At 36.7% G+C, this 23,438-nt stretch overlaps 1 protein-coding gene across 16 annotated transcripts in view; it reads left to right on the top strand.

Annotated features, from left to right (window-relative positions):
• Positions 1–23,438, top strand: part of ARAP2 (ArfGAP with RhoGAP domain, ankyrin repeat and PH domain 2) — a 188,265-nt gene that overhangs the window by 42,754 nt on the left and 122,073 nt on the right. For all 16 annotated transcript variants that reach the window (XR_014311239.1, XR_014311240.1, XM_082728936.1 and 13 more), the window contains 3 exons: positions 1,277–1,346; positions 7,455–7,575; positions 16,723–16,901. Coding sequence is in view for 14 of the 16 variants with exons in the window: in XM_082728936.1 (XP_082585062.1) it covers positions 1,277–1,346; positions 7,455–7,575; positions 16,723–16,901 (370 nt within the window). In the remaining 2 variants the exon portion in view is untranslated. The remainder of the gene's footprint in view (positions 1–1,276; positions 1,347–7,454; positions 7,576–16,722; positions 16,902–23,438) is intronic.

A 23,438-nucleotide genomic window follows, 5' to 3' on the forward strand; every position in this document is an offset into this window, starting at 1 on the left:
CAATACTTGGCTATCTTAAATAAGCTGCAGTAAACATTAGGTGCATTTATCTTTTCAAAGTCCTGTTTTTGTGTGTGTGTATGGTTTTTTTAATTGTTTGTTTGTTCATTTGTTTTAGTAAATAGTAGTGGACTTGTTAGATCATAGGGTATTTCTATTTTCAGTTTTTTGAGGAGCCTCCATACTGTTTTGCCCAGAGTCTGTATCAATTTACATTTCCACCAATGAGGAACTGGTATGTGAGGGTTCCTTTTTCTCCATCTCCTTCTTAACACTTTATTTTTTATCATTTTTGTTCTAGCCATTCTGACAGATGTAATATAATATCTCTTTACAGTTTTGACTTGCATTTCCCCGGGTTATTAGTGATGTTGAGCATCTTTCCTTATGTTTGTTGGCCATCTGTGTGTGTTGTTTGGAAAAATGTCTATTAAACCTAAATAGGTTTAGGTCCTCTACTGTTTTTTAATTGAATGGCTTGGTTCTTTTCTTTTCTTTCTTTTTTTTTTTTTTTTGGTGTTGAGTTGTGTAAGTTGTTTATATATTTTAAATAATAAGCCCTTATCAGATACATCATTTGCAGATATCTTCTCCCATTCAGTTGGTTGCCTTTTTGTTTTGTTGATGGTTTCTCTTACTGTGTAAAAGCTTTTTATTTTGATGTAATCTTAATACTTTATTTTTTGCTATTGTTTCCCTTGCCCTAGGAGATATATCTAGAAAACTGCTTCTACAGCTGATGTTAGAGAAATTACTGCCTGTATTCTCTTCTAGAATTTTTATAGTTTCAGATCTCTTATTTAGGTATTTAATCCATTTTGAGTTTCTTTCTGTGGGTGGTATTAGAAAGTGGTCCAGTTTCATTCTTTTGCACGTAGCTGTCCAATTTTTTCCAACACTATTTGTTGAAGAGACTGTCTTCTTCCCATTGGATATTCTTGCTTTTTTTTGTGGTAGATGAATTGACCACATTAATGTGGGTTTATTTCTGGGTTCTCTGTTTTATTCCATTGATCTATATGTCTTATTTTTGTGCCAGCACCAACAGTATCATTGTTTTAAATACCTATGTTAACTGATTAGAAAGTATCATTTTTTCCCTACATGCCATTGCCAAAATGTACATTGTCATAGCCCATTTTTTAAAACTGTTTAACAACGAATAGGAATGTACTCAACCCAGTTACATTATAAATGTATTTAAAATTGAAGTTCATGATTTTTTTTTCAAGTTCATGATTCTTGAATGTAAAATAACAGTTTCATATTTTTTCAGGAAACGCATGTTTCAGAAGAGATGGGTGAAATTTGATGGCCTTAGCATCTCTTATTATAATAACGAGAAGGTAAGTACACTTGATAGTTCTCAAAGATTTTCTTACATATCCAAGGTATACTTCAGTAAACTAAGCAAACAATTTGTTTTTTAAGAACAGGAGTTGTATTACCAACATGAAAAGAGTTTGCACACAGTACAAACACTGTGTGCAGTAAAAAAGCTCTTTCGCAAACACTCTGTTCATAGTTCAACTTCTCTTCATACATAAAGTTTGGATTTAAAAAAATTATACATCCAACATTTATTCATGGAGTGTCTTCTATAAACTACAGGAATTGTTATGAGTGATGTAAGGATGAATAAGGAATTATCTTTCTCTTAGCGAACACTAAAAAGTATTTATGAAAGGATACTACAGTTAGGCGCATAAGATGATGTTACTTTATACTGTGGAAGGGTATGGAAGAACCAAAGAAGGTTTCTTGCATGATATTTCATTTGCCATGGTTCTTGAAAAAAGAAGAAAGTTTGCACATAGGGTAGAGAGAATAGGACGTGGTAATGTAGAGAACCATGAGATGTCCAGATGGAAAGTCAGTTTTCTGACTGGAAAATGGGATATATGAAGGAAACTTGAGGAGAAGAAGCTGAGAAGTTCTTTGGAGTTAGCGCTCATGGAACATCTTGACGAGAAAGTGGTCACAAGTTTGTCTTCAGGCAAGTGAGTCTTAACAAAATGATACTATTTTGATCATGTCTTCATTAGGTATGAGATTTTCTTTATTCTTAGGAGATGTAGGCTGGGATATTTGAAGTGGCCTATCTGCAAACGTTTTTCAGATGTTACTTACCTATATATTTATACTTATAAATATATTTGCATACACACATAGGTAAAATAAAAACTGAAGATGTTAACACCAGTCAGATCTGGGTGGAAGATAGATGGACATCCCTTGTCACCATCTTTCAACTTCTCTGTTGTTGACAATTTCTTTAGTGAAAAGCTGGAACTAATAAATATATCATATTTTTAGTTTATTAAAATCAGGTATTCTTACAGTCTTAGCTATATACATTCTCTTACCAGACTCACTTAACATTTAAGCACATTTTCTTATTTATAGCTTATAATCTAACATTATCTTCTCATTATTTGGAGAATACCACTTCCTATTGTGATATTTGTGGCTTGAATAGAAAGTCCCTTTCATATATTGGTTCTTAAGTGCTACCGGGCAGAAGAGTGTATGCTTTTAGATAGAAAGTAACATTCATTTATGTTCGACAATACTAAGAACAATAGAAAGTTTAGAGAAGTATTAATTATTTGGTTTCAACTTGCAGTGATCTAGATAAAACATCAAATAAGTTTAAACACACCTCCTTGGGATTTGCAGGATGGTGGAATGAATATTTTTTTAAAAGCTGGCTTTCTGCCTTGGCTACTGATTTTAGTTTGCTTGTGCATTTGAATGTTGAGACAGTTTCTATGCCAGCGGTGGGTACAATGTGGTCTCTGTATCTGCTGGAGTCTGACCCCTAGTTTTTTTTTTTTTTTTCAGTAGCCGTGCCCTTCTCTGTTTTGATTGAAATAAGGGGGAATACTATTCAAGAGGGAGACTTCCGTGCCGTGAGGCTCTGTTGGTGGTGGCCTTATACCCTTTTGGGAGAGAGAATTTCTGGTATCTGTGTCCAACTGGACCCATTCTGTTTGTCCTGTAAAAGGTCTTCTCAACTGTGGTGAGATTAGTGCCTGCCGCATTTGTAGGTACTGATGCAATAAAAATCATGCAGCCTTGGTTTGAAATTGTGATTAAAAAGTTCATGTTAAAATGAACGGCTAAAAATTCTTTAGCTTAATGATTTTTTAAGAAATTTGAATTATTGTTTTCTGTGACATTCTGTCCCTTTACTATCCAGATGGTTGTTTTCATCTTGGCAAAAAATAAAAACATTGGGATGAGTGTTTCCTAAAAAGAGAGTTTCTGTTGCGACCCACCTTGCTCAAGGGTAGAGTGAAGGTCTGGGAAGAGGGCATTTCAGGGCCAGTGTGTGGAAGGCAGGGGTGTGGCCATAGCCACTGCCTCAGGTGAGAGCACAGTGTCAGTGGTCCTATGCGCTGAGTCATCACGCCTTTTGGTGTTTAAAGGTGCATGTGAGGAGAACGAGGCTGGGCAGAGCTCTGTACTTCCCTAGTTTTCTCTCACTTTCCTCAGCACTGCTCTATCCTGTCTCTGCAAGAACTTTTTCATTGTCTTACTGAAAATGGCCTCGATATCTTGTCACCTGCCAAGAAATCTCACTCACCCTCTTTCTCACTCAGCTGTGGGCAGAATTGCCCTGTGGTCATTTCATTGTCTGAAAGTGGTAGTAGATAAATGATGAACGTGGCCTAGATATCTGTGTGTTTCAGAGTCTAGGGATGCTTTAAAATTTCTGTCCTAAAGGAAAATTTTATACTCTGAAAGACACAATCACTCTGAGTCTTTTGTCTTTTTTTTCCTCTATCTTGTCTTTATCATGTGTTGTTTGAAGAGAAATACCAAGTCAACTCTACAGTGTTAAAAATTATGAGATTTCTTGGGATCTCGTAATAGGTTATGAATGAGCTATTTGAGAATCTGTAACTTCCAGAGGTTAATATGACATGATAGCTTGTTAAGTACATTTTGATCACTCCTGGGGAATTTTATTTATTTTTCTGTTACTTTTCTGGAGTATTTACCTGCTAAATAGGATCTTATTATAGGCACATGGGTGGTTACAGTTTTGTAAGGAATTGTTTTTTAATCTCTTCAAGCAGATCTGGAAGAGGGAAAAATCTCCTTTTTAAAATTCCAGTTTCCTACAGTGCTGCTTGATTTTTCTGTACTGAAAAATATATTCATGGTAACATTTTTATTCCACAAATGGTTAATTATTTTACTAGAGATCTATTTTTATAAGCTCTTTTAATTCTTAAGCAAACTGAGATTTGAGAATGGATCATCTAAGAGATGTAGCATAAATGTGGACATTCTAGATTTTTCAGTCTGATATCAGCCACTTAGACTTACAGCTAGAGAGGCTCTTGTACTGTCCCCAAAGGTATTATGCTCTTTCCTATATCTGAGCTTTCCTGACATGAGGAAGACATTTTCCCCTGTTTCTTATTCCTGGAGCTCTTAGTGGTCTAGTAGTGCCTCACATTGCCACCATACCCGACTGCATTTAGTGGCTTTCCTTTAAGCCAGTCAGTCTTGTATTTCTTTGCATGACCTTTTGCAGTGGTATCTGGGTACACACTGTGGGGAGTGTGAACATGTCTTTTTCTTGTATTTTCATCTCCTTGTTTTTCTTTTCCATCTGAACCTTCAGAGCCATGGCCATCCATCAAAATTCTGTGCAAACTTGAAGATCCATTTTTTTTTAATCCCCTCTACAAATCTTTTATTTTTTCTAGCTATGACATTTGAACAATCATATGCAAGAAAGGTTAGAAGGAAGAGATGCTGAAAGTAGAGAGGCAAATCAGGGGAGTGTGCGGTAAATCTGGCATTAGTTATCTGGGTGTAGGCTGTGTATGCCAGTGGAAGTATTAAAAAAATGAATTTAGAAAAAATATCAGAAATGAGCTGTCAGAGTTTGATTTCATTGTGATTGATTGGACATAGAATTCATCCACTGAGAAAATACTTCTGCAGTTCCGTTTATGTGAAAGGTCTGAGGAAAATAGATGTATGACCTACTGTCTATTTCGGGAGAATGTCTTAATCAAATGACCACACAGTAAATATAAAAAAAAAAAAAATCACTGTTTAAGTTATAGTTAGTAATTGCTATAAAGGAAAAATACAGATTGTTATTAAGTTAGGGTTATCTGCCTAGTGAGGATGGGGGGCCTATGAGAAGAGGCCGGTCGAAAACCTTTCTTCTGAAGCATATACTTACGCTGAAATGTGAGGGATGGAGAGGCAGGAACCATGTGAAGCTGGATGAGGACAACATTCCTTGAAGAACAGAGGAAGCAAAGGCACGAGATTGGGAAGAAATACGTGTGTTAATGGAATCTCAAAGAAGGCTCATGTGAGTGGAGAGAATCAGAGTGTGCCAGGAAGGAAGTGGACGATGTTACTGTAGGGAGGGTCCTAAGTTATATGGGTACAAACGAGCCACACAAATGAAAGACCATGTAAGACTGACTTAGAAGAGTAATATTTTAATGAACAGATATGGGGGGGGCATGTTTTCAGGAGATAATTTAAAGTTTGAGGGGCTTATGGGATAGTTTCATGTATCATCGATGACTTGAAATATAATGATGGAGTTGACCAAAATGGATAAGGAAGGAAGGAAGGACAGATTTTAGCATTTTCCTCATAAACTTGGCTGTTGAAATAGTAGGAGTGGATTTTCTTAGAGAAGATAAAAGAAAACAAAAAGTGGAAAACGAGAAGTTACCTTGAAGTTACTTACTTCTTGACATCCTTCTTTTACTATGAGGTTGCCCACTCATCTTCAATTACAGTTCAAATATTGTATTCCATCTTGGTTGTCTGAGAAGATGTGGGAAGGCCTCTGTGGCATTGGTAGTTAAAATGGTGTTGAAGAATGTGTAGGATTTTGATGCATACATATAGTCAGGGATAAAAGATTGAAACAGAGGCCTTAGAAGAGAAGAAACTGTCAAAGAGCTAAGAGGGAATGCCATGACAGCAGAGTATATCTTCTCAGTGGGCCTAGGATAACCTCCTAGTAGAACACCATGCTGCTGACAGTGACTACCCCGTACCTATCTGATATGCATGGCAGGAGTTTACCAGTAGGAAGAATATGACCTTGGCACTTGTTCTCTGTGTGGGATGGTTTAATACATTTTTTTTTTTTTTTAACCTAGCCAGTTGCTTCAGATACTTGGGATCTGCTAAAATATGAAGGTTCCATGAGTCATTCTTTGGAAGGAAATGGTAGAAAAAACCCCACAAAGATGTGTCCAGACTTTTCTGATATTTAAGACCTTCCATATATGCCCTTGATGTATGTTTCCAGCTTTACCTCTTTGACTCTGCCCCCATGGCTGCTCTTATTTCTCTACTTAATATGCCTCTATTATTAAAGCTTTCCAGTCACGATGGCCTCCCAACCCGCTATCTGTGTGGTTGCGCTTAAGCTTCTTTAGGTCAGGCTCTGATGTCTTCATGTCTGTGAAAATAGCTGACCTCTTTTAAACAGAATTTGGGAGTTTCCATCTTTGTACTCATACGTTCCGTGGCTCAGACTCTGTTTTAAACTTTTCTCCCACTACATTGGCTGGTTTTTCATTTTGAGGCTCTTTGAATATATAAATACTATTTGAATTTTCTTTCCAACACAAGGTCCAGTAAATATTTCACCCTTAGTAAATAGCGGGCATTGTCAGGTGGTTCTTATGACAAAGGGTTTTGGTGGATCCAGAAATAGAAAGACTGAAAAAGCTACCAAGAGTCTTCAGAATGACCTTCCTGAGCAAAAGGGTAAAATGCAGATGCCAGTTGCAAACTGCCAGAATTGTATTAGGCATTTGCCGGTTGCAAACTGCCAGATCCTTTTTTTAAAAAAAATTCTTTTGTCTTTTTCATTAATTTTTCATTGGGGAATTAAAGGTAAACTGAGGCAGTTGTGATATTAAGATAATTATTAGAATCATTGGGTAATATGTTTAATTGCTCTACTGCAACAGTCTTGTTTTGAGATGTGTTCCTGTTCACACATGTAGTAGCAGTTGTTTTGAAGTAGTTTAGTTACAGTACCCATGATGGCCAGCAGATGCCTGCAAACACCATCAAATCATTTTGACCAGCTTGTTTTTTAAAAAACGTACTGTTGGTTTTGGGAACTATATATTGCTGACCTAGTACAACTGTTTGTATTTGATTCTTTGCTTTTTAATTTTAATTCCAAAAAAGGAGAAAATTGAAAAGACATTTCACATGGAAGGGCCAGTAAAGTATTTTCCTTTCTGGGGTGTCAGGTCATGTCTGAGAAGATATACTATTTGTATGTTATTTAAAACATTTAGATTAAAATTATTAAGGAGAAGCACAATGTGCTTGTAAATATTTATAGTGTTTGTACCATTCTTTTTCTTGATAAGGTCACACGAATTTCATTTTAATTTGTCTTGTTCATGTATCTTTTTCTCTAACCAACACAGGAAAAGTATTCAAAAGGAATCATTCCTCTTTCCGCTATATCTACAGTACGGGTTCAAGGAGACAACAAATTTGAAGTTGTTACAACACAAAGAACTTTTGTTTTCAGAGTAGAAAAAGAAGGTAAGGTTATTTCTTTATCCCTGAAAAAACACTCATAGACATTAATTTCTGACCAATCAGAAGATTCATAAGCTAGTGAAGCTACACACGTCAAGAAGCCTTAGAATACGTGACTTTTATGTAATTTTACACTTGATATTCTCCTGAATGCCATAACGAGCCGACAGGTCATTTGTTGGCTCATTATTCCTGCATGCAGCAAATACTTAGACTCTACTACGTGCCGAGAATTCTTCCAAATTCTGGATGTTTAGCAGTGAAAAAGTAAGACAAAAGTCTCTGCTCCTGTGGAGTCCACCTTTTTTAGCTGTTGTTTGACAAGGCAGAGTAGTTATTTAATATGTAAACACAGTTTTTCTCACGATGAAAGTGTTGGTTTTAGGGAAGTTTACGCTTGCCAGGTTCAACTGAACACATAGGACCAGTAATCATTCTAGAACAAATTTCAGAGGATCGTTTGTACTTTCTCAATTCTTTTTACCTTCATCCTCTGCTATAGGACACTTGATGGTGAAATTTAGATGGCATGTGATTTTATGGGTAGGGACTAAACCTCTAGATCTTTTCTGACTTTTGGAGAGGGTAGGGAGGGAGAGCAGGAGAGCTAAGAGTTCTCTGTTGTATACTTTGATTGACTATCAACATGTTATTACTCTATCTCTCACTACTTTTAAGTGATACAGATAAGTCCATCGTCATTAATTAAAGAATTATAATTTTAATTTATTTAAAGCTTCTATTTTAGTATAGATTATAACTCAATTTTGAAAATACTTCTTGGTCCTTAATTATTTGAATAATGGTGACCTGGAGAACTTACTAAATTCTTGATATATGCAGTGATCATCTGGACTTCATTATTAACAATAGCCTTTTTTTTTTTTTTAAAGATTTTGTTTATTTATTTATTTGACAGAGAAAAAGAAAGAGAGACAGAGAGAGAACACCAAGCAGGGGGAGTGGGAGAGGGAGAAGCAGGCTTCCCACTGAGCAGGGAGCCCAACGTGGGGCTTGATCCCAGGACCCTGAGATCATGACCTGAGCTGAAGGCAGACGCTTAACAACTGAGCCATCTGGGCACCCCTCATTATTCAAAATAGTCTTATGAGGGATTAGGTGTTACAGTTATCTCATTTTATAAAAATAAAAAATAATGTTCCATTTTACACAGAACCCATTTTACCCTTTTATAAACTACAACAGCATTAGATATGATGGGGCAATATTTGTCTTTTTTATGCTGCTAGATTCCTAGGCCATATACCAGTGTGTGACACACAGAAAACATTCAATAAATCCTGTATGTTCCTAGAAAGCTTTCACTATTCCTTGGCATAATGAGTAAATGCGTGAGTCCAGCTGCTGTTCACACTGGGGCAGCATTTTTCAAACTGTGAATGACTATCCATTGATGAAATCAATGTAGTGGTTTCTGAAGATACTAAAATAAATCCCCCCCCAAAACTGAAAAAAAACCAAACATGAAATAGAATAAGAAATATCAGTGTGCATCGCTTCTAATTAAGTATTGTGAAACATACCCGTGTGCATATTGCACGTATGTAGCAGTAAAAGTGTTTCTTACTTGAGCTGCTATTTAATCACTGAGACCTATAGCCTAGTCCGGGTTGGCCTGACCATGGCCTATCGCCTAAATCTGGCTGCTGTTTGTTTTTGTAAACAAGGTCTTGTTCTATCACTGTCTCCGTAATTCATTTGCATATTGTCTATGGCTCCTTTTATGCCTCAGTGGCAGCGCAGGGAAGCTGCAGGCTACCTGGCTGGGAAGGCCCAAGATACTCCTCTCTTGACTGGGAATTGTGACAGTCTTTCCTTACACTTTGGTTTCCTCTGTCCAGAAGGTGACTGCCTGTCTCTTTGAGGTGCTAGTCCCTTTTCCCTTGGCTTCTCAAAATGAATTTCACGTATGCCACATAGCTTGCATTTTGGTAGACATACTAAATAAAGCTTCCCACCTGTGTGAAAATCTGTTTAGCCATAATTATGTACTGTATATAAAAGTTAAATAGACACGTTTGAGTAGAATATATCAACCCACATGTTTAAAAATTACATGCTCTGATACATAGTTCATAGATAGTTCATAGTTCATGTATCACGTAATTGTGATATAAACAGCATAAGAATTTCATTAAAACTTTGGTATAAGTTAGTTTTTTTTTCTTTTTCTTTTTTTAAAAGATTTTATTTATTTATTTTACAGAGATCACAAGTAGTCAGAGAGGCAGGCAGAGAGAGAGAGGGCGGGGGGAAGCAAGCTCCCTGCTGGGCAAAGAGCCCGATGCGGGGCTCCATCCCAGGACCCTGAGATCATGACCTGAGCGGAAGGCAGAGGCTTAACCTCTGGGCCAGCCAGGTGCCCCTAAATTAGTTTTTTTTTTAAAGGTTTTTTTCTTTTAAGATTTTATTTATTTATTTGAGCGAGAGACAGAGACAAAGAGAGAGAGAGAGCATGAGAGGGGAGGTCAGAGGGAGAAGCAGACTGGGGGGACTCGATCCCAGGACTCCAGGATCATGACCTGTGCCGAAGGCAGTCACTCAACCAACTGAGCCACCCAGGTGCCCCAAGTATAAGTTAGTTTTTATTTTATTTATTTATTTATTAAGATTTTATTTATTTGACAGAGATCACAAGTAGGCAGAGAGGCAGGCAGAGAGAGAGAGAGGAGGAAGCAGGCTCCCCGACGAGCAGAGAGCCCGTTGTGGGACTCGATCCCAGAACCCTGAGATCATGACCTGAGCTGAAGGCAGAGGCTTTAACCCACTGAGCCACCCAGGTGCCCCTAAGTTAGTTTTTAAATAGGTTTTAGGTCTTTAAGTCTTAAAACATGAAGATACTAAAAAAAAAAAAAAAAAAAAAAAGGCACTGCTTTCTTAAAAACGGAGACCATCCACATGGGATTACTGAGTGAGGTGGTTTCATTGAAAATGATTTTTAGGGCACCTGGCTGGCTCATTCGGTAAGCACCTGTCTTCGCCTCAGGTCGAGTCCTGCATTCAGCTCCCTGCTCCACCCGGAGTCTGCTTCTTCCTCTGCCTCCCTCTCTCTTTCTCTCTCTTGAATGAATAAGTAAAATCTCAAAAAAAAAAAAAAGTCATTTTAATGTTGTAACTAATGTTTTCAGAGATGGGTAAATGTAGAGGGGTGTGTGTGTGTAAATAGTATACATGTGTCTATGTATTTAGTATGGAACCTTCAACGAGATCGTAAGTATGTTTGATTGTTTTTTCCTCCTTCCATGTATACAGATGGTTGACTATTTTTGACTTTGGGGGAAGTGAGAAATCAACCATAGTGGCTTATGAAATATTTGACTTAATTTTTAAGCTAAATGAAACTTTTCTTCTGTCTAATCAAGAAGCAAGACAGAAGTTTAGAACACAAAGGGGAAATGGTTTGACATCCTAGCAGAAATGAATTCTCCATTTTTGGTGAGAAGGTTTCTGAATGGCCTGTCCTCTGAAGCCAGCAGCACTGTTTCCAACTGCTACATTGCCCACCGGCACTGCTAAGACAGGATTATACTTTGACATTTTTTTCCCACAAATTTTCAAAGCCTTCAATTCCCCCCATGCTTCCCAGTGAAGTATTGTTATGCTCTTAGTTGAAAGTGAATTATGTTGAAATAATTACATTTTAAAAATACTTTCTCAAATGAAAAATTTGGTGGGATTCCTTTTTCCTAAAGCAGAACCAGTGGAGATGGTCAGAGGGTCCTAACAACTAATGATCTCTCCAGTCTATTCCCCTGGCAGAGGCGGTCACACATGCAGATGCTTGACTTCAAAAAGCAGGTGATGTTTTGAGTTGGCAGTTTTTGTTGTTGTTGTTGTTTTTTAAGATTTTATTTATTTGATAGAGCAAAAATAGGCAGAGTGGCAGGGAGAGGGAGAAGCAGACTCCCCACCGAACAGGAAGCCTGATGTGGGGCTCAGTCCCAGGACCCTGGATAATGACCTGAGCTGAAGGCTGATGGTCAACTAACTGAGCGACCCAGGCGCCCCTCATTTGGCAGTTCTTATAGTGAGAAAAGGGCTTAAGAATTCTGAGTGGTCATTTGTTGTTCCTGGACCATTTTCTATGCTGGGTTTCAATTGTGGTCTTGTGTTCCTGTCCATCTCAGGTGGTTCTAGATCCCTGGTAGGCAAGCAGATGTTTTTTCCTCTCAACCCTGCTTCCAGACAGCATTTTACAGCCCTCTAGTGGCAGCTGTGGGACTGCAAAGCTTTGTTTCTTTTAAAGAACACTTGGATAAGAAACATAAATTTCCCTTACTTATTTTGGGGAAGCAGACTTGCCTGTCTTGAAATATTTAATGTTGCTGTTTTTGTTTGGTTTTGAGAGAGAAAAAGAGAACTCAGTTGGGAGGGCCGGGGGGGGGGCGGGAGAGAGAGACTCTCAAGTGGACTCTGTGCTGAGCATGGAGCCTGACACAGGGCTCCATCTCATGACCCCGAGACCTGAATCAAAATCAAGAGTTAGACGCTTAATTGACTGAGCTACCCAGGTGCCCTGAAATATTCAGTGTTTCTAGAAGCAAGCTGTGAAACATTTACTAGATGGAGGGAGAGTCAGGGGAATTAAAACTTCTCCATTGTATGTGTTGGTCGACATAGTGGGTCACAAACGGTGGAGTCGTTTTTGAACCTTTTCCTCTTATATCAGCACATCCAGTCCATCAGCACATCTGATCTTTTCTGACTTTGGAAATAAGTCTGGATTCTGATTGATTCTCAACACTTCTGTCATTATTACTCGGATGCAAGCCACCACCTTTATTGGGTTATTGTAATAACCTCCTTTGATCGACTTACAGTCTTGTTTTCTATACAGCTGTCAGCGATCATGCATCAAAGAAGTCTGATCACATCAATCCACTTCAGATGCTGTGTTGTCTGTCCATCTGCCCGAGAGTAAAGTACTTAAATCCAAGAGCCCCTATGTGATCTGGCTCTGGCCTCTTTGATCTTGTCTCCTCCTGTGCTCTCCCTCCCTCACTACATTTGAGCTGTTCTCCTCCATGGGAACCCCAGGGCACTGACACTTGCTTCCTTTATCTGAGAATGGTCTTCCTGCAGCCATTCTCCTGACTTGCTCTGTCACTTGCATTTCCTTTAAGCTTTTGATTAACCACTCCCTTCTTTCTGAGGCTTTTTCTAGTACCAGGTATAAAGGAGCACTTCTTGTGTCCCTCATCCCTTGCTTTATTCTGTCCCATTGCACTTGTCACTGTGTAGTAGCTTATATAGCTATGTTTTGTTGTCTTCCTCCTTTCACAAGAGGACAGCCTCCAGGACATTAAGGCTGTGGTCTCTCTTGTTCATGCTTCCGTTCCTGGTATTCAGAAAGGTCTTGGAACTCAGTGGGCACTCGGTAAATATTTGTACCAATGAATGCCTAATGATTTCGGGAACAGTCACGGTGTACAGATACTTCCTTCTCTGAAATTGATCATGGGTTATGTTGAGGAATCTTTAGTTCAATTATATTAGCATATCAAAAGTAAAGGCCCATATAAACTTTGTTAGATTCTATTACTAATCTTTTACACAACAGAGGCCTTATGTAGTAATGCCTAAATCCTTTATGTTACTAAAGAATATGCCTACCGCTAAATCCAGTGGTCAGAGAATATTGTCTTTCTGATTGTTTTTTGGTTGTTATTGTTGTTGGTTTTTTTTTTTTTTATGTACTTTATTGATACTTAACAGTAGTTGGCATTCATTCCTGGAAACTTCAAGGGCTAGTTTGAGGGAATTGCTATTATCTTTTATTTATATTCTAGCATAATTATAAGAAAGTGACAATTTTGTTTTCTTTACCACCCCCCCCCCCTTTTTTTTCTTTTTTCCAACCCCAGAATGCTTTACTTTGAACAAAGCCTTACCTAGGTCAGGGCATATTCTCTAAGGAGTAGTCTTAGCACATTGCTAAGATCAAGATAGTAAATATTTGTTATTGGAAAGAATAAAAGCACCTTGGTGTGAAGAGCAGGCAGAGGCTAGCATAGTATCTAGCTTTGTCCAAGATACATAGCCCAAGGGAAAATCAGTATTTGATTATGGAATATTGTGGCTTATCAACGCGTATTCCCCTTGTCTAAAGACACACATTGCATAGCCACATGCCAATGATGCTTGTAATCTGTTTTATTGTTTGAATGATCTCTGTCACTGTTTATCTGCACTTGCATGGGTAATTAAGAATAAACCGAATGTAACTATTAATTCTCATACTTATTCATGATTGCTTACTTCCTATTAGTAAATGAGGCCCTCAGGAGTTAGATAACACTTTTAGGCTCTACAAGAACCATTTGTTGAGATGCAGCCATCATATGTTTAAGTCCAGCAGATGTAGTTGTGCCAATTTCAGATTATTTTCCTGAGAAACTGAAATACAGACCAAGAATAATGTAGAAGCCACAAACACTGGGGCCTCATTTATGGTTATGACCTACACAGTGAAACAAATCAGAGAAAGACAAATACCACATGATTTCACTCACTGGAATTTAAGAAACAAAACAAAATGAAAAAAGAAGGAAAAGAGGCTCTTAGCTACAGAGAACTAACTGGTGGTTGCCAGAAGGGATGTGTGGGGAGGGGATGAGTGAAATAGGTTTAGGGGATTAGAAGTACACTTCTCTTGATGAACACTGAGTAAGGTATGGAAGTTTTGAAACATATTGTACATCTGAAACTAATGTGTTGAATATAGTTCAATAAAAAACTGAAAGAAAATTAAAAAAAAAGTTGGGTTTCTTTTCAGTAAAAATATGACCCACATTTCAAACACAATGATTTATGTAGATTAATAGAAACAGACAAAAAACATTCTATGCTGTTTACTTGGCAGGAGTATCTTGTGTGAAACTAATGACCACAAGTAATAACCAATGGAAGGAAGGTTTGTTGTTGTTCCTGAAAATATAAATTATTCTAATACAGTCTGGATCTGTTCATATAGATATAAAATGTAGAGCAGATGCTGCATACTGACATTGACTTAGTCACGTGAACATTTTCATGTGTTTCAGTTTCTAACGATGCTGGGGAAGTTGGGTAAATATTTCCTCCTGATCCATGGGAACTATTACCTAGAGATTGTGTAATATGCAGAGTAATTCATTGTTGAATGAATTTTAATAAATACTTCAGCCTTGGTCATTAAAGACAAAACTATTTTTAGTAGTTTGGAAGGTGAAAAAGTAAAGAGAATTTAAAAACTACATCTCATTATAAAGTAACCTAGGATTCATGTTTGAATGGAAGCAAGTCTAATCTGGAGGCTGAGACTAAGATCTGAAGATCTTGAGTCCATATAGTGGAGTACTTTCCACATCTTAGATCTGAGATACTACTCAGGTTTCTAAGCCTGGGCTCTGCTTATTCTTCCCTTCTTCCTTCTTGATAATTTTTCCTACCTGGAATTCAGTCTGTTTTTTTTTGCTCCTTTTGCCTTAATAATCACTTTCTCATTTGTTTTTTGCTAGCCCATTTTCCTACCTCATAGATAACAGTTGTACCTCAGCATTTGTCCATTTCTTCTCCTTTCCCATTAATCATTTATCTGCCTCTATGGATCTTCTTTTGTGTAGGTTACCTTCATTCTCACGATGCTATCTGTCCACTTACATGCTCATGCTAGGGCCCTGAAGACCTGAGGTGGTTCTGCTCATAAAATGGAATTTTCTATCCTCTTTGGTTAAGCCATGGTACTAAGCTACCTTTTATTCTGATAATTTAAATTTTTTTGTGAATACCTGTCAAACATATTTAAAGCTTCAGCTGTTTTTTCCATCCCTTGATGTCTTGACTTTTTAGATTCTTTTGTTTACATTTTCATTGTGCTTCAGGCCTCTCTTGCCCTATTCCTGATTTCCAAGCTTCCAGTTTGGTTTGCATATTATCCTACTAATCATGTTATTTCCTTGCTAAGAATTTTGCCTTGATTTTGTTTGTTTATTTCCCCTCTGTAATAAAGTTTGGAGGCAAAATTCATTACAGGTACTGCAGAAGCTCTATCCATATTTCCTGTTTCCTCTTGAGTTCAAAATTATCAATAGGAAGGCAGCTATGCTCACCACTATACCACCAACGCACAAAATTATCAATAGGCTTGTCTATATGTCTCTGAGCAGATGTTGGTTCTTTCTGCCTCTGTTCTTGTGTTCTTCTCTGCTAAAAGTCATGAAGTTCTGCTCCTCCCTCACCAAACTCCAGTTATGCTCCTTGTTTCAAGACCTAGCACAAATACTTTTTTTTAATAGTACTGAGAACAGTTGTTTGACTTAAAATATTTGATTCTCCTAATTTTAATGCTAACTTGCTGTATGACCTTCAGCAAATGACTTACCTTCATTGAATTGACTCATATTTTATTTGATATCATTTGTATGACATTTATAGTACTCTGTGTTCTGTTATATGTTCATATCTAACTTGACTTACAACTTTGATTGCTCTTTGGGGACTAGATCAGATTTCTGTGTCTGTAATGCAGCGTGTTTCAATGCCGCGTTGAAGGTCACTTAGCTTTTGTGGAGGGAGAAAACCAAATTCTAATTTACCAAATTGAGATCCTTCTGTTTCTGTGGTGAGAATGGAATGGATGGTTGAATAGCAAGTCAGCGTGTACTCTGAAGTAGAGTAGGCTCTAAGTAACAGAAATAAGAGTAAGATTTTCTGGGCATTTGAGCAACTTAATTACTAGGTAAAATCTGTTAACTGGTCTCAGCATTACTTCTATTAAAAGAGAAAATCCAATCTCATGAATAATCTATAAGAGTGCTTTTTAAATATTAACATGGATTCAGATCACCTGGGGATCTTTTTAAACTGAAGATTCTGATTCATCAGGTCTGGAGTGGGGCCTGAGATTTTGCATTCTAATAAGCTCCCAGGTGAGGCCAGTATGGTTACAGAACACCTGGGTAGTGTTATTTCTTTTCTCTTACAGAATTGGGCCATCGGCTCTGACTGCAGTAGCATTTAGATTGTGGTTGTGGGAAAGAATCTGTAAATCATGTGTTACAGTGAGAATAGATCCTTTGCCCATGTTTCTGTGTCTGTATAATTTATGTGAATATGGATGTATGTACTTTCTCCTGTCTTCATTTTCAGAGGAGAGAAATGACTGGATCAGCATCCTATTAAATGCACTGAAATCACAATCCCCTGCTTTGCAGTCTCAAGCAGCCGCTACACCTGAGAAATGTGGCTATCTTGAACTGAGAGGGTATAAAGCCAAAATTTTTACTGTCTTAAGTGGAAGCAGCGTGTGGCTTTGCAAAAATGAACAGGTGAGCTGTGTTACAGTAATTGCAAATTATGGTGCCTTGATTACATTCACAACTGTGCTTTTTAGACTTATTAGTGTTTTTACTTATAGCCTCTTGCTTTTGCCTTGAATACTGCACTAAATATAACAAAGAGTTGTTTTGTTGAATTTTCTCAGTTCCTCCTGTGACAGGAAAGTAATCTACATCAAATTTGAGGCTAGACATCACCTTTTTAAGGGATTGAGAAAATAAAATCTTGAAAATAATTTTTGAAGGATATTCCTTAGCTGAAGTAATATTGTAATATTGTAATTCTATGAGATAACAATCAGAAACCAATTAATCATTACAGCTGTTGATGAAATGGCCCAGTTCTGCAGCTGTTGTGTTTCTTTTATAATAGAAAATTTTAAGAGCAGGCACAGGTAACACGTTTTTGTGAGTTTCTAGCATTTTTTTAAAAGTAGATATGTTAGTTTCAGAGGAAATAATTTACTATAGGCAGGTGGTTCATATATGCATATACAAAACACACCACATATAAATAAAGTAGAGTTGAATTGTTGACTTATTGAATTTGGTTAATATAGAAAGACTTTATAGAGAAGTTCTGTGTTTTGAAGAGACTAATATTAAAGTTCTAACAAATTCTATTAACTTTATTTGATTCAGTAGACTTCCTTTCTCTAACATATCTGATTCTTATTTTTATCTTACTATTTTATTTTTTTAAGGATTCTGTTTATTTGAGAGAGAGAGAGCCCACATGTGTGCACTCAGACAAGCAGGAGGTTGGGCAGAGGGAGAGGGAGAAACAGACTCCCCACTGAGCAGGGAGCTGGCTGTGGGGCTCGATCCCAGGACACTGAGATCATGACCTAAGCTGACTGAGCCATCCAGGTGCCCCTCACATTCCTGGTTTTTAATATGTATAAGAAAATACCCCATTTGGGGAAGGAGTTCTTAATCTTTTAGCCTGGAATACATTAGATTTTTAGTAATTTGTGGAATTGCACAGTGTGCTTTGGACAGCTGATCTAAGATGAACTCACTGGTGACATACTATAATGAGTGATGACAGGCTGGGATAATAATGCCTACTGTGTTCATAACAAAAAATACAGATGTCAACTCAAATGTCAGTTTCAAAAATATTAACTAGAAATCTTTATCTAAGACATCTTCTGAACTTGAGTGTGATCTTTTTCATTAGGTTTTCTGGATAAGATTTCTTAGCCAGTTAACTGTGGAAGGAGTCATTGAGCACTGTCGGCACATGAATAAGTTGGATAGTTAGCGTATCCCTCAAGAAGAAGAGGGATGTACAGCTCATAATGTGTATGAACTGAATGTGAACATTTTCAGTCTGTGAAGTGAGATGATTAAGACTTTTTTCCTTGGAATGGAGTTTAAAAATGCATAATTTGCATTTGTCAGTATGGAAGTTGTTCTGCCAGATTAATTGAGGTATTCATTTTTTACTTGCACAGATTTGATGGACTTCAAATTATTAGTTTCATCGTTTCCATTAGCTGGATTGTCTGAGTTTACGTTATTCTCCCAAAGTAGATGTTTTTTAAAGTTTTATTAACATTCACTGATTAGAAAGAAATTGTATGAAATTATTGCTCTAATATTAGCAATTGCACATAAAAAGCATAAGAATGACTAGCAGCTGGTGAGTATTGTGCTAATTAATTTATAAACATTTCCTTTTAATCTTGCCCATAAATGTGGGAGGAAGATGTTCTCCTCCATGTTTCGTAGATGAGGAAAATGAAGGTTCTGTAAGGATTGTAGATTGTAATGCATAACAAAACCAGAACTTTATGACTCTAAGTGGTAGCATCTTAGCAACTATACCCAAATGTCTTTAAAGGGTATGTTGAAAATTTCTGGCCTGTGACCTCTTAGAAATAGTCTAAGCTGCTTTTCTTGAATAACTGAGTTGCTTAGGAGGTTCGGAGTGTAAGTGTGTTTGAGTAATACACTTTCTACCAGGTGAGGCATTCTACAAGGGGTGTGCTTGTTGAGGACTTAAGTCCTATCTTCCAGGAGGAAAAGTCTGACAAGACCTTTGTTTATGATGGATGGTGAGCCTAGTACTTTATTTGGCTTGTGCAGGAGTTGTAGAGAAGTACAAAAAAGGACAATTAATGAAGTCTGGAAATTAGAAACACTTCCACATACATGAGCAATGAATACATTCTTCTGAAAAATGAAAACATTAGTGCTGGACCCCTCCTCATCTTTTGAGACATAAATCTGTTTTCAGTGCATGTATATTTCTGGTCCTTTTCTATGCATTAACATGCCTTTATATCAACCCTTAAAACGTACATACCATTGCTTGTGCATGTGTTATTTTAAAAAACTTGCATTATTTTATATGGAGCTGGGTCTTAAGGGACATGATCTTGAGTCAAGTCTTAAAGAACTAGCTGGCCGAAGACTGGATGGATAAATTAGGGAAGGCCTTCTATGTTTAGGCCCTAATTTACCATTCCAGTTTTATCTGTGCTTACATGCTATGTATGCCTTTTTCTCCAGAGGAAGGTTGCCCATTGGTTTTTTCACATGGTTGAGCAGATTGTGTGAAGAACTTGGGTGACATGCTAAATGGGGAGTCTTTTTCCTGAATGCAAGGGGCTTTAAGGTTACATTTAGGAAAAACACTAAAAGATATACATTCAATGCAACTTCTGAAAGTTTTGTATATACAGTACATTAAGTAATCATGTTTTTTTTTTAAATATGGAAAAATCTGCTTATCATAAAAATGTAAGTTGTGTTACACCTGAGGTTAATGTAACATCAATTATACTGATATATCAAAAATAAAAAAAAAATTAAAAGAAGTGTTAGCTTTGAACTTCCATATCTAAATTTGCATTGGAGCTAATTGAGTTTCATTCATCAAAACTAAATTGTTTTCAGTTTAAAAAATTTTTAAATAGGGACGCCTGGGTGGCTCAGTTGGTTAAGCAGCTGTCTTCGGCTCAGGTCATGATCCCAGTGTCCTGGGATCGAGTCCCATATCGGGCTCCTTGCTCCGCAGGGAGCCTGCTTCTCCGTCTGACTCTGCCTTCCACTCTGTCTGCCTGTGCTCGCTCTCGCTCACTCTCTCTGACAAATAAATAAAATCTTTAAAAAAAAAAATTTTTTTTTTAAATAATGAATTTATTGCCCACATAATTTGTAGTATAAATAGAATAAAAATAAGGAAAATCAACCCACACTACCCTAACATGTGAATTATTTTCATTTTTCTAGACTCTTTTGATAGTTTTATAAATTTACTTTGGAGGTCCCTCCAGAGAGAGTAAACAGATGATGGATAGAGGTGGAAAGGTAGCATATATTGAAGAGTTATTTAAAAGGAAGCTGCAGTGTTCCTTTAGAGCAGAGATGATTGGACAGAGTTAACAGTTCTGGGTCGTCTTAATTTTTTCTCTGCTACTAATTGACTCAGGTAATTAAGTTAATGTCTTTAGATTTGAATTTTTTTCTCAATGTAAAGAAGAGAGCTTATTATTCCTAAGGCCATTATGTAAGTTGCATGTGAAAATTCCATATATCTGGGCTCATTCAGACTGTGGATTTAGAATTTCTGGAGATAGAATGTTGGAATCCACATTTATATAAGCCATTCACATGTATCAAAAACTACATACAAACACTGCTCTCAGTTTTTTTTTTTTCTTTAAAAAAATGATAAGTATCTAGGTAAAGAGAGCAAGATATTTTTGGGGTTGGATAATGTGTAAAAATAGCCTTCAGCAACGTTGAATGTTTCATCATCCCACAACTTGGGTCTATTATATGTCTTTTTGTGATTAACTTTCATTTGGAAGGGATCTTTTTCCTCATTGAACATTTGAAATATGCCAACATTTAATTAGAAAGTTAAGATAATTATGATTAGTGATAATACATTTTGAGATTTTGAACTATTACTATTTGTGCATAGTTTTGAACTATAGCTACTTTTTTTTTTTGGCTAAGATCTCAATTTTTATGATATTATGGTATCATGCTAGCAAGGGGGATGGCAATCTGCCTCTCCTCTTGGACATTTCACGGACAGGTCTGAACACTGTGGAATTAACTTTTCATTTTCCCAATTACTTGGTTCAAAGATTCATTTTTTTCTTTCATCTCTGTCTTTCCGTTTCATTCATTAATACATTGTGGGGACTGAAATTTGTAGTAGCTCTTCACTGAGTGGGAGAAATGCCTTAGGGGATGTCATGTCCCCCCCCCCCCCCGCCCCGCCCTTGCCCAGTAGGTTATAAAAATTGAAAAGAACAATGAAGAGATATGTAAAAAAAGGAGTTTGGCAAAGTAGAAACAGACACAAATTCTCTACCTAATTACTCAGTTGCGAAACACTGTGGCGCTGTTACTACATAAATTACGTGCCATCTCTTTATTTAACACCATCTCATAAACACAGTGTTTAATTTTTATAAACATTGCTCTCATGTTTTACATGCCTTGGGTATTATAATTATGATAGTTTTTCTCCAGTGTTATTTCAACTTTGTATAAAATGAGTTGTGTTTCATTTTGTGTGGCTTATACTATACAAATTCCTGTGTTTCTGTATTCATCCATTTTACAAAATGGATTTTTACTGGACACCTTCTCATTTCTGGGCATGGCTCTAGGCTCTAGGGGTATAGCAGTGACCAAAAGATGCCTGTTGTCTCAGCTTCCACTGTGGGTAGCACACATTGTGATAAATAAATGAGACTTCTGGTAGCTTTCTGTACGTAGCCTTTTCTTCCTTTTTGATTTTTTTTTTTTTTTTTGGCATGGACTTTCATGACCTTTCGTAAAGAATTGTTTACATTTCAAATGCTGTTAGCTATGTGAACTAGGTACCAGCCTGATTTTAACCTTAAACGTGTTAGAATTTTTATATTCAAATTAATGGTGTGATGGTTTATTCACTGTCAGGTGTTCAAAAGTTTCAAGCCTGTAGCTGACACTCAGTAAACATTTTGCAGAAAGAGCTTGTTGAAGGAGCGGTCATTCACAGCTGTTGTCTTGTCTATAGAGCTCACCATTTTTTTAAAGTTTATTTTTAAGTAATTCTCTTTTCCGTGAATTGTCCCTTGATTTTATTTTTCCATTTATTGATTTGGATGTTACTGTCTTTTCTGACAATTTCTTAAGCTCTTTATATAATAAAGATAATTAATCATCAGTTCATTTTCTATAACTGCTTTTTTGAGCTATCGTTTACTTTTTCATTCTTCAGTTAATTTTATTATCATTAAACTGCATTTATTATTTTATTATCATTAATTTTATTTATTATTTTATTATCAGTTAATTTTATTATCATTAAACTGCATTTATTATTTTATTATCATTAAACTGCTTTTTATTTCAAAGCTTATAGATTTTTGATATTCTGGCAAATAATTATTTTATGAACTTATTTGTCTTGACATGATATGGATGTAGTATATACGCCAGTATTTAAAATTTTAAGTGAGATAAAATCTGAATGTACACTGAAGTATGTGAAGTGTTATACATGTGGTGTTGCTATTTGAATGAAATTTCTGCAAATGGATGTGAGGCACATTTAAGATAATTGGCTTTGGTTTCCATTTGTTAGGTTGTTCTGACAGCCAGTCTCCCTCTTTTTTTTTTTTTTTTTTTTTTGTGATGAGTTTTTTTCAGGATCATGTTAGTATTAGTGAATTCATTACAACCAGATGTCTTGCTTGGTGGGTCTGTGCATCCATTTAATGATAATTGTGGCACTGAGGATTTAACTATATAAATTCACTTGATTAAACATTTTCAAATCAGGGTATAACAAGAGACTCATTCCCCCTCGTTCCCCCTACATAGTGTTCCCGGTGTCTGGCACGGGGATGAAACTCTAATAGAATTTAAATAGACCTCATAGGGCTGTGGGTTGAGTAGCACAGAAAGAAGCAGCAGGATGTAGGTGGTGGCCTCAGATTCTCTGGGTTCTGTATCTGGCCAAACTCTGCATCTGGTGTTTCCCCGGAAATGTGGTGCCAGTGTCATACAATGACACATCTGTTTTCAACAAATGTGTAAGCACCAAGTTCTTAAATTTCTGGCATGGAAACCTGGCATCCAGTGTTTCCAAAAATAGGTTTGAGTTTCAGCAAATTTGGGGTTAACAAACCCTTCTTTAATTTTTCTGGTTAGGAATCAAACTTTTATTTTGCTCTTTTACTGTGTAGTTTCAAAATGTAGTTTCAACCAGATTCTGTTGCTACAAATAACCCATTTCAGCATCTTGGTAAATATTTACATTCATTCTAAACCAAGTGTATACTGTAGGATCATTGGTGCAAATACTTTCATTCCTTACAAATAAAATGGAGATACCTTTATTGAAGACAAATTCTGGGCTTAGAACTCACAAATAAAATAATTGTCTGTTTGTATTTGACCCTTAATTTATGTGGCACTCCATTTTTATAACAGTGCTGTGTAAGGTAGATATGACTGTGTTTTTTATAAATGAGGAAGTTGAGATCTAGATAAAATAAATAACTTGGT

This window comes from Mustela nivalis (genome assembly GCF_964662115.1).
Source record: "Mustela nivalis genome assembly, chromosome: 4".
Lineage (NCBI taxonomy): Eukaryota > Metazoa > Chordata > Mammalia > Carnivora > Mustelidae > Mustela > Mustela nivalis.